The sequence below is a fragment of the Necator americanus genome, chromosome V (genome assembly GCF_031761385.1).
Source record: "Necator americanus strain Aroian chromosome V, whole genome shotgun sequence".
Classification (NCBI taxonomy): domain Eukaryota; kingdom Metazoa; phylum Nematoda; class Chromadorea; order Rhabditida; family Ancylostomatidae; genus Necator; species Necator americanus.
In genome coordinates, this window is record NC_087375.1 from 16,972,911 (window position 1) to 16,996,447 (window position 23,537).

The following is a 23,537-nucleotide window of genomic DNA, read 5'->3' on the forward strand; positions in this document are numbered from 1 at the left end:
ACTCAAATTCTGCAGGAATTCTACTCTATTTTGATGAATATTCGTTACACATTGCGGAAATTGTACATATGATTGTATTATAATTATCATATTATACATTATTGTATACATATAACACCGCCAAATTCCAGCTACATCGACAGATGTCCACTTTTGCTAACGCTAAACGTTTATTTCACTGGTAAACATCCACTTCTTGTTAATAACAGGTGCAATTTTAATACGATCAACCTACGTACCGACTATTTTTCGAGATTTGCACCTGCTTTGCTTCCCTCATTTCCATCTGCATTAATATTAACTTTACCGATGAACACAAACACAACTTCTAAGATACTTTACTATTCTTAGAACACTACGTAGGACGCACTCTAATTACGCATTCATCAATGGCGTAGTAATTAGTGACTGTGCACTCTCACAGTATAACTGTGTTTCTTTTTTTATTACAAATAGCCGTAGAGTGGAATTTCTGTGATTTTATTGAAACGTTTGTTTGTTTCGAACAGAGACGCTGAAAGGAGCAACGCTTATCATCATTTAATTATATTTACAATCTGCCGTTTCCTTGTCATCTCCCGAATAGTACCATTCTCGGGCTATTTAAAGGCATCACCTCACGAATCTGAGGTGGTGCAGATTTCAGGTGGAGTATTCGTATACGGGATGGGAGACTACGGAGAGGAAGGTGATTCCGTCCATTTCTTCCTAATTGCCGTAAAAAACGGCCCGGAAGATGCGGCGCCGCACAAGACTGGCGCGCTCCAATCGAACCTCTTGTACAAAATGGTGCGCCAAAACGAATGAAGCCGTATCTTCCGGGCCGTTTTTTACGGCAATTAGGAAGAAATGGACGGAATCACCCCCCTCTCCATAGTCTCCCATCCCGTATACGAATACTCCACCTGAAATCTGCACCCTCTCAGATTCGTGGGGTGATGCCTTTAATGTTCAACTACTTCCAAAAAGTTTGCGATGATTTTCGGGTGACATCTTCATTTCTGAGTTTCAAACTCTAGGTGTTACTGTTGATCTTTAGCAACCAACAATCAGTGCTGAGCAGTAATCATCTGGAGGAAAACCTTGTAACGGTGTAGTTTTTACGTGTCCAAGCAAACCGTTGTAGGTTTTTTTTGGAAACTTTTTCCGCCTTGATACCGGAGGGAGAAAGACGATGAAGAGCAGGCAGCAACTTGTGTTCTTTTAATTATTTATCCATTTGTTTATTGAAGATACTCATAAACGAGTTCAAGGAAGGACAGAGCTTGCCGGATTTTACCTAAACTTTATAGAACAAAGTTGACCTTCTTTGTACATTCGTCTGGTCATTTGACAGGTCGTTTTCCTACTAGGTGGGAGATTTCTACGTGAGATCCTTTCCTGCAAATCTGTACAGAAAATTCTAATCCTGAATCGGATGAAAGTAAAACTGTTAACTTGTCGATAGCGCACGTGTAGCTGTGGTCAATATATCCTGGAGCCAACCTCTGCATCAATTCACTCTTCTTCACCTCTTAACCGGACGTGCGGGCTACAGCATCTCTTCCACTCGTTTCGTTCCTTCGCCATCGTCATCCAAGATGTTCTCAAGTTTCGTGAATGACGAATCCTTGAGCCGTATCCAGCTGAGCTCTCAGCTGGTGCATCCGTGTAGCGAAGAACCCCATCTCGTCAGCGGTCTCCTTCGAGGGCGTTTAGCATCTCCTGGGATCCAACCTAGCGTTCTTTTAGTATATCCTTCTTCTTAAGATGTGATCGGCCCATCTATGCTTTGCTTTCGATATATATTCCGCTGGGTCGCGAAAGCGAGACATTGCTCTTAATTCGCAGCTGCGAAGGCCGGTTAGGTGTTGTGTGCTCCGGTTAAACTTCAGAAGACATCTCTGAAGGGCTTTGCGAGTAGTGCGTAGCTTCCTAGACGTGGCAGCGATGTCTGCCTACGTCTCCGCTGAGTAACAAAGCGCTGGAAGGACTGTTGAGTCAAACAGTCGGGCGCGGAGATCTTGGTTCGTCCGTTGGTCCGTAGCTTCCTTGATGGATGCAAATACTTCCCATACTGCTTTCATCATTCTATTCAGTTCTTCCTTCAGGTCGCTTTCCATGTTCATAGAACATCCGAGGTATACGTATGACGAAGTTTCTACGATTTGGAAGCCTTCAAGTTGTACTCCTCCGTTCTCGCAGTAAGCGTTCTTCATGAATTGTGTCCTCTTTCTGTTTATTCGCATTCCTGTTCTCTTCCCTGCTTTGTTCAGTTCCTTTGCAGCGTTTCTGCTTCATTGCTTCATTGTGGTACTTCTCGAAAAGAGAACGATTTCGTCCCTAAAACGAAGGTTGGAGAGGAATCTTCCATCAATACGTCCTCGTTCTTCCCGAGAAAGTGATTTCATTATCCATTGTAATGCAGCCGCGAACAGCTTCGGCGACATAGAATGGCCTTGTCGTACCCACTTTCCAATGGATATGGGGAGGGGGCAGGCTGTACTCCCGGCGAACTTCTTTGACCTTCGACACGGTCTGGATCTGGTCCAAGCAGCTGAAACCGTGACGGAATCCAGCTTGTTTTTGCGGCTGGGCTTCATCCAACATCCTAGATATGCGCGTAAGAATGATCTTAGTGAATACTTTGTATAACACGCTCAGCAAGCATATCGGACTGTCTTTCCGAAGGTCCCCTGGGTTTCCTTTCCTATGGATAAGAACGGTTCGCGAGGTCTTCCACTGGTCTGGGATCCTTTCTTTCTGAAGATAGGATGTCATGTGCGCTGCTAAGATAACATGAAGTGGATGGCCAGCAGCCCGAAGAACGTCTGCTGATATAAAATCTGGTTTGGAGGCTGTGTCCGGTTTCCTTTGAGATGATCGGGTTTGTTAAAGGAAACATCACCTCCGGTTGGTGAGTATGTGGTCGATCTTGCACGAGTCACTCCATTGGGTGTCACTCCATGTCAACCGACGATGATCTTTCTTCATGAAAAGGGAATTCTCATGAAAGAGTAGAGCTGCGGACAACAGCAAAAACAAATCGGCACCGCCTACCGTCATTCATCTGTCGTACATCGCTCCTTCTGCACTTGGCCTCTTGCCGAGCAATTACGTGAAATTTGATACGCTCAGCAGCTTCGAGAAAGGCATGCACGTCAGCATCTGTGGACACTGTTCTCGCGTTGTAAGTATATAGTCCCCATGGCGGGTAGTGCGTGTCGCCCTAGTTCAGAATCAAAGACGTCCTGAGCAACCTAAGATTTGATCGCTTCTCACCGGTCGCCATACTGTCCGACGTCTGAAACGACAGGTTGTTGTTCCAGTGTTCAGGGGACTGAGGCAATGAATATGCTAGAGGGGCAAAAAGACTTTTCTCCAAACTAAGCAACCCTGCCACCGCGAGCTTACCTTTCCCTGCAGCTCGTCTCCAACCTATATGGATCAGGGAGCCATGCGACATTTTGCTAAGACGACGGTGAATCTTGGCGGTGGTTTACTCCCAGCTAGGCTTCCGATTCCGATATCGGATGTGGCAAATATCATATCGGATGTGCCGAACACCTTCTCAACTTGGGAAACTCTGCCGGAGGACGGACCTCCGCGGTGCATCGCAGTTCAACGCCCAGAGTCACTTCCATGCCACTTCCATGCCGAGGTGGTAAACCGTTGTAGAAGTAATATAATAATGTCATAAAAATAATAAGGACGATAATAAAAATCTGACATATTTTGTCTCTAATGGGGAAGTGCAAGATCATAAACATTACGTGTTGAGTCTAATTAAATTTCTGTTGCACCTAATCTCCTATTCTTTGAGTTATCGATGAAATAGTTATGTATTTTTTGCAGATGCAGTGTTCTGTTTGTTTTCTTTCGTTTGATGGCATGTCAGTTTGTTGACGCGATTGAGTAACAGCGATTTGTGTGAGCGCTCCCGCACATCCTACCCAAGCCGCAATTTCTTGTTCGCACTTCATAATCTGTCCGAACTCGCTGTCAATCGTCAAATTTCTCCGTTGCACCTTTGCTGTCAGAATGGTAACTTTAGCGGAATATCTCATGGGAAGGGAAATAAGTTACTATAGCTATATATGGTCCTTCGTTCTGAATACATACCCTTTTTTCCTGCAACTTTTCGTGTTGTAGCGACGAAGACAATAATATAGAGGAACATGTCTTTATGTATGGAATTGGTTTTTCTTCGGAAAGTTCTGCAGCTCCAACATTGCACTTCTGCTGTTCCTTCCTTTTTGCCAATTACTCACGTATTGTGAACGAAGCTCACAGCGACAGTATTGCAACAATGGCCTGCTATATCTAGATTTCGCAGCACAACATTCTCCTATCAGTGGATACTTCAGAGTCAAATCTACTAATGACGATAAGGCAAGTTCCAAGCAGTCGTTAACAACAGTGTTGAATTAGCCTTTCGGTGTTGGGTACTCTACCCTGCAGTAGATATGAATCCGGGCGTAGATTGTAATTGTCAGAGCAAAAATGCAACGCTCACCTACATACAAATTTAGGGAGTTGAGGCTGCAGAAGTGCCCAGTTGCCTTGCTTTACCCGAAGCAACTTTTTGCACCAATTGTTTTTTTTTTTAGCATACAGCCTAATTAACAGAAATCATCCACGAGTTCAATAGATTGTCCGTCCACTCTGATTCCCAATAAGGGTGCCGAGGAGACATATATTTGCTTGCATTTATTAGGGCGGAGTCGCAGTCGGCAGGATGCAGCTAATATCGATAAAAGGTTAAGAACGTGTTGTAACTTCGCGCTGCTTGAAGCGTTGCCATCATCTTCAATAATGACCGCCTGCCGTCTTGTTATCTTGAATATCAACGTAACATGTTCATGGTGAAACGCGTCTTTGTTATAAACCTCAGCGGTTTCCGTGAGTGCGTGAGTAAGATCCAGAGTTTAAGTTCTCTGCGTTCTCTGAGTTCCGCAATCATCTTGACGTCTCGACGAAGTTGATCCAAACTTCTTGACTGTGTTTTTGTTGTGATTCCTCACAGCTAATGCGCGGATCCTACTTTCCTTTCATCAGCCGCAGTAGATGGCGTAACTGGTGCTGATGATGGGGGGCATCCTTGATACGTGTTTCCCGCAATGCAGCAAACGGTCGCAGAAGTCTGGACAGGGCAGCCTGTTCACTTGATAGCAACCGGCAACGCGATATTATGAGACTGATGTTTGTTTTTGTTTGTTCTATGATTCCCTCAAGCATTCGACCTCTCGGTGTATGGGCTCTGGATGCTGGACGGAAGCATTTTCTTGTATTTTATGTGTAGTTTTCCCATGAAACAGTGCGAGTTCTATAGTTCGTACGCTTCTAAGGCGTTAACTCAAGTGCCCGTTCGTCTTTACTAAGAACAGATAAAAACGAAAGCGTATATATGTATATATATATATACATATATATATATATATATATATATATATATATATATATATATATATATATATATGTATATACCATACACGCTTCAATTTGCCCAGTTATTCGTTCAGCTGACCGAAATGTTCATGAGATGCGTGGAGTACTTAACTGTACAATTCCCCAACATGTTCAAACTCAATGTTCGCGTTTAAGGCTAAATGCTCAAACTCCCCATATCTGTGTTTCAAGGTGCATTCATTCCATAGTTTCATTTCTATTTCCATTTTCCTCGTAATCATATTCAGCCTGATTCATTTTGTGCTGTAGAAAATGTTCTTAGGATCATAATGTATACCTCTGCAAATTGCGCACGTACACAGTTTGTAAAGGTTGATATAATAATAGGGCTGAATAAAGATGTTTTGACAGGATCATTGAAAGCGAAAGTTGAAGAAGAACAGAATTATAGGTTACCAACTGTTAAACGTATATCTACATTTGGTGCAGGTTCTCACAGGTGGTGTCAAGAAAGGAAAACAGAACCGTGCAAATTTTGCACAGGTGGTTGCAGATTTTCCATAAGTGTCTGCGGATTTAATAGCTCCCCTCGTCACTCGGGAACCAGTAGAGAACTCTCAGCAAGCCCGAGCTAACTTAAACGCGTGCGGAGCACGCTTTCTCTCCATGCAAATCCAATTCAGACAATTTTGTTGAGCTATAAATCCATCATAGTAAATTAACGTAATACCTTGCCTTTAAGTACCTTTCAGTCGATAGATGCTGTCCACGTCCTCGACACACTACGCTTTAAATCCGTATCTGTAGTTGTATGAAAATGGCGTAAACTATTCTAAATTTCCTTGACAAAATTTTCGAGGATTGGTATTTAGACAACTTAGCGAAGATGTTTTGAATACTGGACTAAAATTTCTCCTGCCGCAACTTTCCCTTTCCAAAATCTAGAAATCTATTCTTTCTCTGTTAGTTGCTCCCATTAGTTGTAATTCGAGACGATAACTCACAAGGTTTTGTAGAGCTTATCTTTGATCATTTTTTTTTCTGCAAGAGAACTCTGAAATTGGGGAAGTTTGGAAGTATGTGTGAATTTTGTTTGCACTGCTTTAGTTCTTGTATCCTTTCGAAGACTTCGTATGTGACTCTATTCAAAGTGGAGCGCAACGAACTTCTTCTCAGAATTCGCCAACGTCTTTTCGCGAACTTTCGCTCCTATTTTACTTCTAACCTATTTCAGCGGACAAGCAATTAGTGCGACTTGAACAGCTAAAAAATACCTTCGAGAGGCTTTATTTTCTAACGTTTTTCCATGTTCATTTGAAGACGGATCATTTAAGTGAGGGGAAGTGCACATATCTGACATTTTATTTCCTTGTGGAATGACATTGAACTGCATAGGATTAGCTAAGTATGCCTGTTTTTTTTTGTGCAATTTGATTGAGGAAATTTAAAGATAGAGGGGAAAACTCAACTCTCGGACATTCTGTTCAAGCAAATTGGCTTCGTTGCCAAATCCTTGCCGAGTGATCAGAGAATGATGCTTTCGCAGTTTGTTCTGACAAACGGATATTTGATTACTATTTTTCTATATTATTATTTCATGCTATTGTAATCGTTTACTGTATATATCTTGTCTTGTTGTGCATTATTAACCCTATTGTTATTATTGCTATTGTTGTTGCATAATTATTTTTTTATTCAATTGGAGGATATATGATTAATTATTAATTATTCTCAATCATTTTTCTCGCTGTTATCACTGCACATCTTTACTATTATTAAATGGATCGACTGTTTTTTGTGACTATTTAGCATTGTTACTACTATTACCACCTATTAAAAAAAGAAACCATTGGTAATACTACCATATATTGCTACTATCTTAGTATTAGATTTTTTTTGTACGGATTTCTTAGTTGCTAGGCATGACGCTTCGCCCTATTTCATTTCTTCGAATAAGCCTCATTCATTCGGCCAGCTCCCGCACTCAGATTTGTTCGCTATTAGCACGACCCTAGGTTTCATTACGCTAAAATAATCTACCCTGAGCGTTGGTACAATGACCTTGATATCGGTCACAATTTCCTCACTTCTGGGGTGCAGCGCAGCTGGAATGAGGTGGCTTCACGATCGATGGTTCGAAACCACCCCAGTGCCAACCAAGCTTTTCATCTCTCCATGGTCAATGAATTGGGGTCAAACTTGTCTGGAATAATAAGAACACTGACTTGGTACTATCGTATAGGCTAACACGCGTTCTACAACCTCAACGTTTCCGAATTCCAGTAAAACGTTGGTGCATCCGAAGTGGATTGACATCCCAGATACTTCTCAGTTCATCCTTAGCGGACTGCCTGCTACTGTTGACAGAGAATCATAAAAAATTATCTCTATTTGATATCAAAGGAAACTTCAGTTTAACTGATGTTTTTCGCTCGAAAAGAGGAAATGAAAGTTTCCGTTAGGAACACTGAGTAGAGTACGGATGGGAAAAAAAACTTGTACTGCAGGGTGTTCCACATGATATTATCATGAAGAACGTGGAATCTTAACAATTACCGCGATTTGAAGTCGCATCGAGCAAAAATGATCAAAATGCGAAAATGCGAACACAGGCCCTCCGTCACTAATATTCGTGGTCCCTTGATGATTGTGTTGCATTTCTTATTTTGTCCTTTTCAAAGGTATTCATTCTAATGTTCTCTTTTCACTGAATATACTTATATTAATGTTTCTTCTCCATTTAATCAAAGGCGAGGTTTTGTGAGGGAAAATCCAGATCGGTTTTTTCTATGTATAAAACAAATTCTTGAAATAACCATAATTCTCTCCTTCGCTTTTTTTTTGCAATTACATTTCTATAGCAAATCTTTCTTTAGTTGCTCGCAATACTTATCTTTCTTAGTTTTTCAAACAATATCTCATGAAACTATTATCAAGAGACGAAATGTCAATTCAGTTATTACAGAGAAAGCTTTCGAGTTCTTGATTTTAGCTTTTTTTGCTGTGCTAAGAAGGTTTTTGTGCAACTTTATTAGTAGCTTGACGCTCCGACGGCCTCATCTCTATCAGAACCCTCAGGATGGTTCGAGGTTTTTGATGCTATGCATATCTCATCAAACACCATCTCCCTCCTTGCCAAACATCGATATCGCCCTGAGTTCACCGCGCAAGAATTGCTAGCGGAAAAATAAACTGACCACTCTCACCAACTAGCGGGGCTGGTGAACAATTTCCCTTTATTTGAGTTCTTTCCATTTCCGTTTTTCAACCTAACGGTCATCATAGTCCCTGCACTACAAAATTATCATTCTTTACACCTTAGGTGAAAATATAAGCTATTTTTCTTTTTTTTGTGGTTTTTGCACGACTACGGCATTCGCAAGCACAAATTTATCATTACTTTTCTATGACTTACTTACTTTTCTATTACTTAAGTACTACATGGTATGCACTTGTCTTTCCTGGGAACTAGCCACTATTTTCCCAGCTATGGCGTTCTCGTAATGAGATCGTGACAAAGTCTTATCGAGTCTTGTCATGCGTAGGGCTTGATTGCATTAACGGTTTTTGCCCTCAGTCGTCTTCAGAGAAAAAGTGGGGTTTGGGATTTCCTAAATCGAAAATGCCAAACGTTGCCGCTTCCTACAAATATTCTGTCCTTTCTATTTTGTATGTACATCAACGCTCGTTTACATGTAAATTTTTTTCTACCGGCGCTTGTTGTCCTTATAAAGACTTTTCTGTGACGCTTTCTCTCTTCATGTTTGCCAGATTCTAAAGAAGATTTTGCGTGATCTCACCCAAGAAGAATGTTGTATGCACTGTGACAACAATAAAAAATTTGATGGGCTCTTCGAATTTTATGCGCTCCATCTTCTTTCTTTTATAATTTTCTTCAGCTGCTTGCCCCACCACATGTTTAAACCAGAAGGTTCTGTGGCTCTTCTCGTGCTTTTGAGTTGTTGTTCCAACTACAAACCATTTCCCTATGTTTCCATCCATTGCGTAAATTATGGTGTCTGGAGACTAGGAATCACCTCTTTCACCTTTCACCAAAAGTTGATTAGAGGTTCACATTTTTCGCATTCCCAAGCATCTTCTTTCCTTTATTTCTTGATGTGTGTTCCATTTTACGTATTGAGGGCCGCCTTTTTATTAGGGCGTCACCACTTCTCTCGATTAAAGGCATCACCCCACGAATCTGAGGTGGTACGGATTTCAGGTGGAGTATTCGTATACGAGATCTTAGATTAAGGAGAGTGGGGTAATTCCGTCTATTTCTTCCTAATTGCCGTGAAAAACGGACCAGAAGATACGGCTTCGAGCGTTCCGGCGCGCTACTTCCTACAACAAGTTCGATTGGAGCGCGCAAGCCTTGTGTGCGCGCCGCATCTTCCGAGCCGTTTTTTACGGCAATTGGGAAGAAATGGACGGAATAACTTCCCCCCCCCCCTCTCCATTGTACTGCTATGCCGTATACGAATACTCCACCTGAAATCCGTACCGCCTCAGATTCGTGGGGTGAAGCCTTTAAGGTATTCCGACGTAGCAAGAAAATCAGTAGGTAAAGGATGTGATAAAATAAAATGAACATTATTTCGAAGAAAGGATTCACCAGGTTAAAAAGCACGATTACTGCAGATTCACTTGGAGCAGAAATCTCTATCTCTACGGCAGAAATTCTTTCGAGAGGTTACAGAACGAACTCGAAACTCGAACCTATGGTAATGAAAGCGTCCGGCTTTAGCAGGACTTCAAATTTTCTGTGGTGTTCGCTTCGCTCGCCTTGACTGACCAAAATTGCCCGAAAACTGAATGTAGTGGAATTCTCTGTGAAATCAGATTTGTGTTATTCTGACAACGCTTTCTTCTTCCCTTTTTGGTAAACTTAGGCGGAAAATTCCATGGTTTTCTTCTTTCTTTTTCTTTTCTTTCTTCCTTTTTTTCTTTCTTTTCTTTCTGAACGCGTCTCTTCTGCATTTGGGAACACTCAAACTTCAGTCATTCAATTTGAACTTCAGTTCCCTCGATACTGATATTATACAGACAAAAATAGAATATAGAAAATAGAAAGCATCACTCGAAGTATTCTCCTCCTGTTTTTCCCTACAATTATCACAGAATGATGTTTTGACGTAAAATGACGTGAACAGCATTGTCGTACTGATAAACATAAGTTCTACGTCAGATTACGTAAAGTGTTCGTTACTATTTAAGCAGCCATTTGCACGGGTGTTTCCACATTCTGTAGAAGGGATGTTACCAATCTAAGGCGAACCAAGGGAATAGACGCGCGGAGTAATCGTCGAGGAAAACCAGAAAACGGGGACTGGCCACAGCTAAGGAACGCTTCACAACGTCTAATTAATTAATTAATTAATTAATTAAAAAAACACAAAAAACCTTTTTATAAAAGGAATTGAGCGTTAGAACGGCGACAACTTTTTCACAATGACAGATAGGCAATTGCAGGTATTTGGATAATACAATAATACCTGATAAAATAGCCATAATTTTTTGCTATCTCTCTCAGTTTTGCAAAATGTTCCACATTGATTCAACTATCGATACTGGTAAACTCCCAAAAACTTCGAAAACTAACAAAAGTTGTCAGGATCATGATCCTATGTCATTTTATCATCTATCATAATATCATGATGTATAATAACGAGCTTAGTCCGTGTGTGTGTGTGTGTGTTTGTGTGTGTGTTTGTGTGTGTGTGTGTGTGTGGTGTGTGTTTGTGTGTGTGTGTGTCGGATTGGCGCGCCGGCGTCAGATACCTGCAGAAGGGGCTGCCACGGGTCCAGCCGCGTCGAATTGGTGCGCCGGCGCCAGATAGCTACAAAATTGGCTTCGACGGGTGCAGCGGCGTTGGGTTGGTGCCTCGACGCCAGAAAGCAGTAAAATGGGGTGCGACGGGTCCACCGGCATCGGATTGGTGTGCAATAACTTTGTGTGCATGATTAAAAAAAAGATTTTTTGTAGTTGTTTCATAGCCTTGGTTACTGTGCGTTTCCTTTATGGCTCCTCCGCGTACTCATTTCCTTCTTCGTTCGCTTCACGTTTGTAGCATGCCGTTCTCAGAAAGTGGAAACACGCATGCAAACGGCTGCTTAAATAGTAGCAAGATGTGATCTGACGTGGAACGTTATCTTTATCAGTAGGATGTCTTTCACGTCATTTTATGCCAAAACATCATCTTTGATAACTGTTTATAGAAAACAGGAGCAGGACCCATATTTCGCGTAATTTATTAAATTTTGTCTATAATATATTGATAAGGAGTGTTTGAAGCTGAAGTTCGATTGTTCTCCAAATGTAGAACTGACGCGTTTAGAAAGAAGACTATGAAATCTTTCGCATTTAGTTATAATATAAAAAAGGAAGAAAGGTTGTTGGAGATACATAAGTCCAATTTCGTAGAACTAATAACACTAACATTAATTTTCGTTGATCAGTGAAGGCGAGCGAAGCAAACACCACAGAATGTCTGAAGTCCGGCTTTAGCTGGACGCTCAGACTGGTAAGTCATATCATGCATAATATATACCATATCATGATATTTATGTCAATTCTTCTTATTGCCTTATCATCGTTTAGAAAACAGTCTACCCGTTATGTAGATCTGGAGCAGGAAAAATATTCAAAAAAATCCTCAAATTTGTAGATTAGTTCCACGTTTCATTTTTAAACTTCTCATGTAGAAGCTAACGAAATCAACTTCATAAGCTACTCTTATGTACTACAACCTTTTTTCTGAACTTCTATATCTCATTGGCTTCTTTTTTCTTATTTTTCTTTTCTACACTCGTATAGTGTGCTGCAATTACTTTCCATATCTGTTGATTTGGTTGAGGCAAATCGAGGATTCGTACAAGACAGAAGCTCAGCCCTGAGTGCTACGAGTAGTATGTGGCGGACCCAAGCATATAAGGGTGGAACTTGTGGAACAGAATTCACACTAAGCAATAGAATGCTCTGATTGTGCAGCGTCCAGGATTTCGTACCTGTACCGGCGGCATGCTGGGATTTGCTGCAAGCACTATCTTAGGTGACACAAAGAACGAAATTATCTGATTTATTCGACAGCATTTAACCTTGAGGCTACAAAAATTTATGATTCATTGGCGTGTAGTGGAACTAGAAGTTTCCGAGTTCGATGACTTCATTCGCAGCGCCAAATAATGGAAATGGAGCTTTTTGGACATGAACGACTCTGTCACTGCTCAATGCTTTGGGGAATATATATGGTGATGTACTACCAAACCAGACACCATACCTTACTGACGGTGCTATTATGTAATGTGCACCTAGAATTGCCTCAATCTCCTACATAACAATCTTTTTTTCTTGCTTAACTGCTTCTGTAATTTTTCGCAGTGGTTTATATCCACAGATATTGTTACTGCTCCAGTTCTTCGAAGTTTACAGATAAATGGGTTCTCTATTTTGAGAGGCTTGTTCATAAGAACTTGTTGGTGAAGTTCATATCACTCCAAATGTCACTCAGAAAAAGGTAGACTAAATCTTTGCCTGAACTTTTGGAATGTCATTTTCACGCACATTATGGTAATGGAAGATGAACTTGATGTTACTGATGGTTCTTTTCCTAATTTTTGTGACGCATTGCTTGTTGGAAAAAAAACCGTAAAATGCGCAACTGTGAGCAACAGGAGGCAGAAGTTTCTAATTACTAAAACGACAATACGACCCACGGCTAGATCGCAGATGCATGGTTGGACTACACGTAGTAACGCACGTTATCCTATTCATGTCCTATTATACGAAAAAAAGAGAAGTTACCGGAAACAGGAAAAAACGCTAAGGTACTGTCACAACGGTTTACCGCCTCATAGTGGCTTGGAGGTGACACTGGGCGTCGAACTGCGATGCACAGCGGAGGTTCTTCCTCCGGCAGGGTCTCCCAAGCTGAGAAGGAGTTCGACACATCCGACATTCCGAATTCTCGGAATCGGAAGCCTAGCTAAGAGTAAACCACTGCTAAGATTCACCACCGTCTTGGCAAAATGTCGCAAGGTGGTTCCCTGATCCATATAGGTTGGGCGACGACCTGTGGTGAAAGCTAAGCTCGCCGTGGCATGGCTGCTTAGTTTGGGGAAAAGTCTCTTTGCCACTCCAGCATATTCACTGCCTCAGTACCCTGCACACTGGGCCCTGCCGTCTCAGACGTCGGACGGTATGGCGACCGGTGAGAGGCGATCAAATCTCAGGTTGCTCAGGACGTCATTGATTCTGGACCAAGGCGACACACGCACGACTCGCCATGGAGACTGTCTCAGACTGTGTACTTACAACGCGAGAACAGTTTTCCACGCCGACCTGCATGCCTTTCTCGGAGCTGCAGAGCGTATCAAATTTCACGTGATTGCTCTGCAGGAGACCAAGTGCAGAAGGAGCGACGTACGACAGATGAATGACGGTACACTCGTCATTCGTGGAGAGAAGGTTCCGTCGCGAAATGTAGGCGGTGTTGGTTTCGTTGTGCACCCATCTGTCGTCCATCTCGTCGATTCTCACGAGGTCCTGTCACCTCGTCTGGCCATTCTTCGCCTCCGCCCTCTGCGCCAAAAATCCATCAGTATCATCAACTGCTATTCACCAACATCAGCAGCTGATGATTCCGAATTGGACGCGTTTTACGAGGAACTGGAGGAAGTAGTCCACAACGAGAAGTCCTTTTACAAATTCGTTGTCGGAGACTTCAACGCAAAACTAGGAAAGGCCACAGGAGAGGAATACAGGATTGGAAGATTTGGACTAGGGGACCGGAATGAAAATGGCAATCGTCTCGCCGGACTGTTGTCCGCCGCTCGCCTCTTTCATGGGAACTCTTTTTTCATGAAAAAGATCATCGTCGGTGGACATGGGAATCGCCCAATGGCGCGACTCGTGCGGAGATCGACCACATACTCACCAACCGGAGGTGGTGTCTACTTGACGTCTCAGTAGTACCATCCTTTTGTAGTGGTTCTGATCACCGTCTCCTTCGTGCGAAAATACGACTTAGCCACACGATGGAAAAGAACATCTGCTATCGGCAATGAAGGAGAAAAGAAGTCGTCTACGACGATTGCGTACTCGGGGACTCCCTGTCCCAAGGTGACTGGCACATCGAGGAGGACCCAAACGTGGACTACGAGATGCTGCTCAGAGGATTACGAGCCTGTGCTGAACGTGCCTCGAAGTCGCGCACGACAAACTTGGATCGAATTTCGAAGACCACCAAGGAATTGTTAGGAAGAAGAAGGGCTTTGAGGCTTGATCCGGCTGCATCGCACATTGAGCGGTTAGTAGCAAACACTAGCTGCAGAAAAGTGTTGCAGGAGGATCTTTTGAAGTACAGGCAGAAGAAGATTCTAGAAACAGCACAAAGAAGAACGAGCCTAAAGAAGTGCCGCAGGGATCTCCGCGAATATAATATTCCGCTAGCAACCTTGCTGAGAGAAGACGGGACTCGCACGTCTTCTCGTCGTGAGATAGAAATCATTACGGAGAGGTTCTACTCGAACCTTTTCCGTTCATCAACTCCTGTGTCAAGCCCAATCATCCCCACTGGCGAAGCTCCACCACGGATTCTCCCTTCGGAAGTACGAGTCGCTATTAAGAGCATGAAACCTGGCACAGCCGCCGGACCTGATTTTATATCAGCAGACTTTCTTCGGGCTGATGGCCATCCGCTTCATGTAATCTTAGCAGCGCACATGACATCCTATCTTCCGAAAGAAAGGATCCCAGACCAGTGGAAGACCTCGCGAACCGTTCTTATCCATAAGAAAGGTGACCGAGAGGACCTTCGGAACTACCGTCCGATATGCTTGCTGAGCGTGTTATACAAAGTATTCACCAAGATCATCCTCACACGCATATCTAGGACGCTGGATGAAGCCCAGCCTCAAGAACAAGCTGGATTCCGCCAAGGGTTCAGCTGCTTGGACCACATCCAGACCGTGTCGAAGGTCATAGAGGTTTGCCGGGAATACCGCCTGCCCCTTGTTCTAACCTTCGTCGACTATGAGAAAGCCTTTGACAGCGTAGAAACGAATGCAATACTGTCAGCGCTGGTCGATCAAGGTGTGGACGCGTCGTATGTGAGGACATTAGCCAATTGCTACGAACGATGCACGACTAGGATACAGCTTTTCCACCGCCCTCTCACCATACCCATTGGAAAGGCGGTACGACAAGGCGATACTATATCGCCGAAGCTGTTCACGGCTGCATTGCAATGGATAATGAAATCACTATCCTGGGAAGAAAGGGGCATACGTGTTGATGGAAGATTTCTTTCGAACCTTCGTTTCGCGGACGACATCGTTCTCTTTTCGAGCAGTACCAATGAAGCAGAAACGATGCTCAACGAATTGAACGAAGCAGGGAAGAGAATAGGACTACGAATAAACAGAAAGAAGACACAGTTCATAAAGAACGCGCACTGCGAGGACGGAGGAGTACAACTTGAAGGCTCCCAAATCGTGGAAACTCCGTCATACGTATACCTCGGACGTTCTATGAACATGGAAAACGACTTGAAGGAAGAACTGAATAGAAGAATGAGAGCAGCATGGGCAGCATTCGCAGCCGTCAGGGAAGCTACGGACCAACTGACGGACCATGATCTTCGTGCCCATCTGTTCGACTCGACAGTCCTTCCAGCGCTCTGTTACGCAGCGGAGACGTGGGCAGACACCGCGGCCACGTCTAGGAAGCTACTTACTACCCACAGAGCCCTTGAGAGATGTCTCCTGAAGTTTAACCGGCGCACACAACACCTTGCCGGTCTTCGTAGCTCCGACTTAAGAGGAATGTCCCGTCTTCGCGACCCAGCGGAATATGTATCGAAAGCAAAACATAGATGGGCCGGTCACATCATGAGAAGAATCGACGATAGATGGACTAAAAGAACGCTAGAGTGGATCCCAAGGGACGCTAAACGCCCCCGAGGGAGACCGCCAACGAGATGGAGTGATGTGTTCGCTGCACGGATGGACCAGCTAAGAGCTCAGCTGGATACGGCTCAAGGACCTCGTCAACGTCACTCACGAAGCTTGAGAACATCTTGGATGACAATGGCGAGGGAACGAAACGAGTGGAAGAGATGCTGGGGCCCGCACGTCGAGTGAAGACGGGCCATCTAAGTATCTAAGTAAGTAAGTAAGTACTGTCACAGGGGACGATAGGGCACATGTGCGCTGCTTTGCGGGTCATCGAAAATAACGCTATGCTCTCTTGTCCCGGGAAATTAGAAAGTTCGCGATCGTCACTGCATCACTTTCTGCTATTTCGCCACACAAGAACATGACCTATGCTTTGCAATCTTGTCTTTGGAGATGCTGCATGTAAGACAGGGCAAGGGGAGGAGATTAGAAGCCTTTAAGCGGGAGGCGGTGATTCATAATAACGGTGGCAGTAAGCATTATCAGCTTGGGTTCTGCTGTGTCTCAAAAAACTTATCCTGTGTCCTGCCATCTCTTCACTAGAAAAAGGACGATATGAATAGTAGCAAGACTGCCGCTTTCAGGACAATAAATCCATTCGAGTTGACTCAGACGCAACGCATAAATTAACTTTCAGTTTCGCAAATCTGTGTGAACATCCTCTCTTATTTGTCTGCATTCAACTCATAGGATGATGAGGAATGCTACGTTGTCCTAAGTAATTTTTTTTTATTTTCTTGTCACAGGCAGGGTTGAAATTCATAAATGAGATGTCAAGCAAAATTGAAAATTCGGAGACATAACGCGATGAACGGGCGAAGAGAGGGAAATGAAGGAAGAAAGAGAGCAGGTGTGAAACTAAAAATCTGAACGAAAGATAACGAAAGATTGGATTCCGTTTTCGTACAGTATGAAGAATTGCTTCATCGAGTAGTTTTATTATCGAGATGAACTGATCTGCCCGATGTCCCTAATCTGTCTACTTTCTAGTTTCGGATTCTATTTTTTTACCTTTCCGGCATGATTCGCAGACTGCTTTCCAAACTCTACCCAATATTGAGATCAATTTTGAAAATTCCCGCGGAGCACTAAAACCACATATTTTACAAATCGCCTACATCAGAAAAAGAGGAAGGCAGAAGATTAGATCGTTCAATAAATAACACATACGCTTTCCTGAAGGGCTTGGAATTTTTTGGCCACAAGGCAGTTGCCAGTGTCATAATTTGCTTGAAGTAGGTCGCGGCCGTACTGACCGCTCACATCGAACGTCATGTTACCGTGCAGCTGCTTTGGAGCATAGTTGAACATGGCAAGAACAGCTCTCGGGCATCTTCAGTGGGCGGTCGAGATTGGAGCCAAATTTATCCGTTCCTGTTTTCTTTTCAAAAGGCTTATACGCAAGAAATTCTCATAGCTTAATCAGTAAGTCTTCATTCCACTGCACTTTATCCGCATCTGTTTTTTTTCGTAACCCTGTCCATTTTACGCCTTTTGGCTGGCCCATTTTAGCTCAGATACAATATTGCTATTGAATTCATTCCAGTGCATGCTTAGTTGCAATACATTCTTTAGAACTGTTTTGTTCTAAACAATGTATTGTCTTTTTTGTTTTTTGTTAAAGTACGACTTCTATCGGATGCATATTCTCCATTGGTATTCTAAACCTCTAGTGTCTCATGTAGTTTGTCAATTCGACTCCTCCAGAACTACGTTGACTGCAGATTGAACAATCTAGTAAGAACATAAGTTGCTTCTAATTTTAGTCACCAAATCATAAACCGGCGAATTTAAGATGGTAACTGTCTTGTTTTGCTTGTTTTCACTTCCGTACTATACTTTATACGGAACCAACATCAAGAGCTTAGAAGGTTGGGCTTTTGGAGCTTAAACTGAGATCTCAGGGGTTGGCATTAGGACGGTTTCGAACAATCGACCGTGTAGCTACAGCGGACGTCTAGCCGACTGCGCCACTCCCGTCCCGAAAGTAAGTAGGAGTCTATAAAACAATGTACTTACTCTCATTTGTATAGTACTTTACTACCGGCACTTCCAAATGTCTTTATGTTTATCCAGGTTCCTTGTTCGTTTTGTATTCTCAAGTACTTCGTTGTACTAGGAACTTCCGAGTCAAGAAAAAATAAATGATAATGTGCTCGGTGTTGATCAGTTATTTGGGGATGCGCACTGTAATTCAATTCAGAATCGTAGCGGTTTTTGGACATGTTTGCGGCTTACGCTGTGACCTTCTGGGGCCAGCTACTACATTACTGACTGTTCCTGTTTTTTCGAACAAGATTGGTATAACGTTAACGACTCTGGAACCGTGAATCGTTTGTTTGGCCTTGTTGTCAATCTATCGACGGTGCAGAGGTGATCTCTCACTAATGCCTTTCAGAAATTCGCTCCATACCTTACAAGGATGCGATGCATCCGTTCACAATAAGGCATTGATTCAGTTAGGTTGTTTTGTTGTTGAACAAGGAACTATAATTCTCCAACACAGGATAGCTTTGACTTCTCGATGTGATCTTCGTCGTATTAGTTGAAAATATAGTCAGCCAGAGTTCATCTCCTTGATTTTACCTGCAAGGAAAGTTCGTTGGTAGAGCATGATTGCACCATTAATCCCTCGGTTCCAAGGTTGCTTGAGTGTCGAGGTCCTTTGAATTTCCAAATTTCAGTACCAAACAGCATTGCAGCAGATTTTCCCGAATAGAGGTCACACAACAAATCATTTTTATTCCAATTTCTTGTATCTTAGAACTTGTAACCTGTAACAATGACATACAAAGGTCAATCGATACAAAAATTGGTGTTTTACCTCCCTACCTAGCTGCCGAGCAGTCGCAGAGGAGCCCCTTAGTACAACGTTACACCTGTCCCTTTAGTAGGAAACTTTTAAAAATATAGAATATTGGAAGGGCTTGCGCTTATTGCGCTTCTTGCGCCGAATTCGGGATCGGCGAAGAAAAGAAAATGAGTGAGCCGTAATGTCATGCCCGTTATAGGAATTCCTACTCAAAATTCCTTAGAGACATTAACCGAAAATGTGCCCTGCGCTTTTTTTTTCAACGATATCATGTCGGGAGCTATTCACATCTTTCACTGCGTAATAATGCGTACCTACACCTGTATATGCCATTTCGCTCAAAGGACGCCTTTTTGAAACATTCTTAATTGATATGACATTCGCGTGCTAGGCAGGTTTTGCCCTTCCTACTCTGCAGAATTAGAACTCTCCTTCGATCATCAAGTTAATTCGTAGCTGAACATCAGTAGTACATTAATATATTTCCACAACCTCAAACAACTGCACAACGAGGTAATGTAGTGAACATTGTAGCCTACAAAAGACTCGTTTCGGTTTTCATGGGTGATTTGGCCGAGCTACAATCTTTCCCCGAACTCTTCAATGCATGGCATACAAGTCACGGAAGCTACCTTAGTCAAATGCTTTGGTGCGATGCGAAACTAACGCGATTTTTGATATTTAAACACTTTTGCGTTGTCATGACATTACAGGCAGGTTTGCTTTGAAGTATCCCGACATTTTTGCAGGATGTAGGAAAATCACGCATTGTAGCATTCTCTATGACGATTACCATTAGAGTTTACTAGTTTATTAGCTTACTTGTTATTTGCGCGCGAAATACCGCGACGGACGGTGCAAAAGATGATTTATTGGTTAAGTGAAAAAATGGAGTTTCTGAAGCATAAACATGTGACTTTGTTAAATTTTTAAACTGATATTGACACAATGAGCAAGTTTTCCCCTTCGATCGTTGTTTTTCTATCTAGAGGAAACACTGATTCGCTATATAAGCAGGAATTCTCATACTTTTTGACTCGTTTTGCGTATTTCGTAAAAATCTACCTTTTTTAGTTTTTTGAGATACTCCTACCTCAGCTTCCTGTATTGCGTTATTTTTTTACATTTGTAAAAAAATTTAAAAGAAAATAAGTTTTAGTATAGTTTTGTAAGGTTTTGTGCTTACTCATCCATCATGCGCATCATCATGCGAAATTCCTCTGACAATTCGACATATGCGATTCATTGTGACACTGGTTAGACTCATATATGATGTTTTCCACAATCCCTCTAGGGAATACTTCATGCATAAGTCATTTCTACTACTAACAACTAATTTGTTCGGCACTTTTCCTTTTTTTCTTTTCTGCAAACCAATTCTCTTCTTTCTCTTCGTATTCAATTCACTTCTTCTCCATATTCTTTTAGCTGTGTATACATGGATGTACTTCAGAAGAGGATTTTTATGATTTCTATGTTTATTCCCAAAAAAAACATTTCTCCAGAAAACACGATCAAAAATCTAAAGTTTTCGTGAGGTTTTGGTGGAACGCAGTACTAGTACTAAGTTATGCCAGTAATTTTTCTTTGTCAAAATCCCAGTTCCTCCACCAATCAGAAGTTTTGCAGAAGTTTTTGGGATATGAATGAAGGTGTTACTACTTCCTTCTTCTTCTTTTGCTTTTGTTCTTCAATGTTTGTTTCGTTTAGTGGCAGGTTCCGTTTTTCCAATTAAATGCTTTTTTTCCGGTTAAAGGCTCTCCGGTTTTTTCTCGGTTCCTAATTCTCGTAAAAAACGGCTTGGAAAATGCGACTTCGAGCGTCCCGGGGCGCTATTTCTACAACGAGTTTGATTGGAGCGCGCCAACCTTGTGCACGCGCCGCACCTTCTGGGCCGTTTTTTACGGCAATTAGGAAGAAGGTGGACGGAACCACTCTCTTCCCCACAATCTACGACCCCGTATAGGCATAACCCATCTGAAACCCTTAGCTCCCCAGATTCGTAGGGTGATGCGTTTAAGTGAAACCATTTCGCTCGGTCATGCGCTTGAGGTTATAGGTTAATGGCCATCTTATGGAGAGTGTGGTTACGTGACCATATTGCCGTAAGCGAGTTTTACGCTTTTCCTCGGCTATTGGAGGCAGGATTAGTTTCTTCCGGATATGTACCTTGTGGTCGATGCGAATGACATCAATCCTCTGCCGCAACATTTCCAGTCCCATACGTTGCGGTCCAACACGCAACGCCATGGATCGTCACAGGACGATTGAAGATTCTATATACTTTTAATATTTTAAATCATTTCTATAACTTGAGACTGTTCTTCCATTGGCAGCATTCGCACCCGTCAGGGAAGCTACGGACCACCTTACGGACCAAGATCTTCGTGCGCATCTCTTAGACTCGGCAGTTCTAAGCGCTCTGTTACGCAGCGGAGACGTGGACAGACACCGCTGCCACGTCTAGGAAGCTACTTACTACCCACAGAGCCCTCGAGACGTGTCTTTTGAAGTTTAAAGGCATCACTCCACGAATCTGAGGTGGTACGGATTTCAGGTGGAGTATTCGTGCACGGCATAGTAGATTATGGGGAGGAGAGTGATTCCGTTCATTTCTCCCTAACTGCCGTAAAAAACGGCCCGGAAGATACAGCTTCGGGCGTTCTGGCGCACTTTTTTCTGCAAGGAGTTCGACTGGAGTGCGCCAGCCTCGTGCGGCCCTGCACCGTTTTAACGGCAATTAGGAAGAAATGGACGGAATCACCCTCCTCTTCATAATCTACTGTCGTTTATAAGAATACTCCACCTGAATTCTGCACCACCTCAGATTCGTGGAGTGATGCCTTTAACCGGCGCACACAACACCTAGCCGGTCTTCGCAACTTCGGCTTAAGAGGAATGTCCCGTCTTCGCGACCTAGCGGAATATATATCGGGAGCAAAGCATAGATGGGTCGGTCACATTGTGAGAAGAGTGGACGATAGATAAAAGACTAGACTAAAAGAACGCTAGAGTGGATCCCAAGCGATGCTAAACGCCTTCGAGAGAGACCGCCAACGAGATGAGGTGACGTGTTCGCTACACGGACGGACCAGCTGAGAGCTCAGCTGGACACTGCTCGAGGACCCCGTGAACGTCACTCGCGAAACTTGAGAACATCTTGGATGACAATGGCGAGGGAACGAAACGAGTGGAAGAGATCTTGGGGAACGCACGTCCAGTGAAGACGGCCATCTAAGTGTCTAAGTAAGTAAGTAACTTGGGATTGTCACGCTTTTCCTTTCGCAAAGCACGCTGCTGGTTGCTAACCACTTTATCCGTGTTTAGCGGTAGTTTTCCTTGCAGGACTGCCGTTGGATGCGATCATGCAACCGTGATATTAGAAAACGGCAGTGTTTGGAATGTCTGTGTCATTGGTCCTAATTGTGCACGTTCTGTGTATATCAGCTGCCATATACTTGATCTTTTTGGCTTTGAGACGTAGGCCCGTAGGCCCGTGACTGTTCATTTTGCAAGCTTCGGAAGATCTCCCATTATGGCATCCATGAAGATTATGGAGCAGGCTGAGCCCGATGCAGGTGGAGGGAGATGAGTAATTCTTCCAACGTTACTCCCTTTCTTCTGAAGTAAGCAAAACGAATGCTCATTACGAATTTAAAAAGTTATTGGATCTCAGGGAAAAAGAATCAATGAAGGAGTAGAAACCTTTTTCTTTCTGTATCTATGAACATCATTTTGTACTTTGGGTTATATCATTTATTCCCACTTCCATAAGACTTGGTAGATCATTAATCATTAATCATCATTCATCATGGATCATTAATCCTAAGCGTGGACAACCCAAGTTATCAACGTTTCTTAAAAACATTTCCTACTTTTGTTCCTCTTGTGAAGGGCGGGTGGAACGCATTGGTAATAGGCATGGCTGGGACCGCGCGATAGATGATTCGAAACCTTCAGTAAATTGCGGCAGACTTCTCTTGGAGAACAAAAGCGAGCATCTGCAAGTCATTGTATAGCTCGTTTACACTTTCCTGAACTTCCAACAATCCTGAATTTAAATCGATCATGTTGGTACATTCCGAGCGGATTAATCAACACTAGATACCTTCTTCCTTAATATTTCTCTCATTTATCAATCATCGCTTTTCCACTCCTAAACTTTCGCGTTCATTCCGCGCTAATTATTTCTTCACTTTTTCAAGTTTTCTGTTGCTATGTGCTCAGATGTTTGATCCACGATCGGGAAGACGATTTCGAAACGGAAGAGTTCCCAAATATTCTGACAGTGTACTCCATTGTCAAAATCGGTAGGTGTTGATGAAATTCAACAGAAAGAGAAGTGTTATTCTTTATCCGTCATCACTCGCTAACAATTTAC

The 23,537-nt window shown here is 42.9% G+C and overlaps 6 protein-coding genes across 8 annotated transcripts in view; 3 read left to right on the top strand and 3 right to left on the bottom strand.

Annotated features, from left to right (window-relative positions):
* Window positions 1-1,937: 1,937 nt before the first annotated feature.
* Window positions 1,938-2,228, bottom strand: RB195_014143 (uncharacterized protein; the record flags this gene model as incomplete). Its single annotated transcript, XM_064204282.1, has 1 exon — window positions 1,938-2,228. The coding sequence occupies one exon, from the start codon at window positions 2,226-2,228 to the stop codon at window positions 1,938-1,940; it is 291 nt and encodes a 96-aa protein (XP_064060163.1).
* Window positions 2,158-3,594, bottom strand: RB195_014144 (uncharacterized protein; the record flags this gene model as incomplete). Its single annotated transcript, XM_064204283.1, has 4 exons — window positions 2,158-2,322; window positions 2,452-2,590; window positions 3,240-3,417; window positions 3,483-3,594. 4 exons carry the CDS (start codon window positions 3,592-3,594, stop codon window positions 2,158-2,160), a joined length of 594 nt encoding a protein of 197 aa, XP_064060164.1.
* Window positions 2,353-2,760, bottom strand: RB195_014145 (uncharacterized protein; the record flags this gene model as incomplete). The annotated part of the gene is made up of 1 exon (XM_064204284.1): window positions 2,353-2,760. The coding sequence occupies one exon, from the start codon at window positions 2,758-2,760 to the stop codon at window positions 2,353-2,355; it is 408 nt and encodes a 135-aa protein (XP_064060165.1).
* RB195_014146 (uncharacterized protein) lies at window positions 3,437-16,530 on the top strand (the record flags this gene model as incomplete). Of its 2 annotated transcripts, XM_064204286.1 has the most annotated exons (3): window positions 3,437-3,643; window positions 13,448-14,355; window positions 14,457-16,530. In XM_064204286.1, the coding sequence occupies 3 exons, from the start codon at window positions 3,437-3,439 to the stop codon at window positions 16,528-16,530; spliced, it is 3,189 nt and encodes a 1,062-aa protein (XP_064060166.1). The 2 variants fall into 2 exon arrangements, with proteins under 2 accessions (XP_064060166.1, XP_064060167.1); XM_064204285.1 differs by lacking the exons at window positions 3,437-3,643; window positions 14,457-16,530 and having other exon boundaries at window positions 13,589-14,359.
* On the top strand, window positions 14,551-16,530 carry RB195_014147 (uncharacterized protein; the record flags this gene model as incomplete). Its single annotated transcript, XM_064204287.1, has 1 exon — window positions 14,551-16,530. The coding sequence occupies one exon, from the start codon at window positions 14,551-14,553 to the stop codon at window positions 16,528-16,530; it is 1,980 nt and encodes a 659-aa protein (XP_064060168.1).
* A 6,853-nt stretch (window positions 16,531-23,383) lies between these two features.
* The window catches only part of RB195_014148 (uncharacterized protein), a gene marked incomplete at both ends in the record, with an annotated part of 68,123 nt that continues 67,969 nt past the window's right edge, over window positions 23,384-23,537 (top strand). For both annotated transcript variants that reach the window (XM_064204288.1, XM_064204289.1), the window contains one exon: window positions 23,384-23,466. In XM_064204288.1, the coding sequence (XP_064060169.1) occupies window positions 23,384-23,466 (83 nt within the window). The remainder of the gene's footprint in view (window positions 23,467-23,537) is intronic.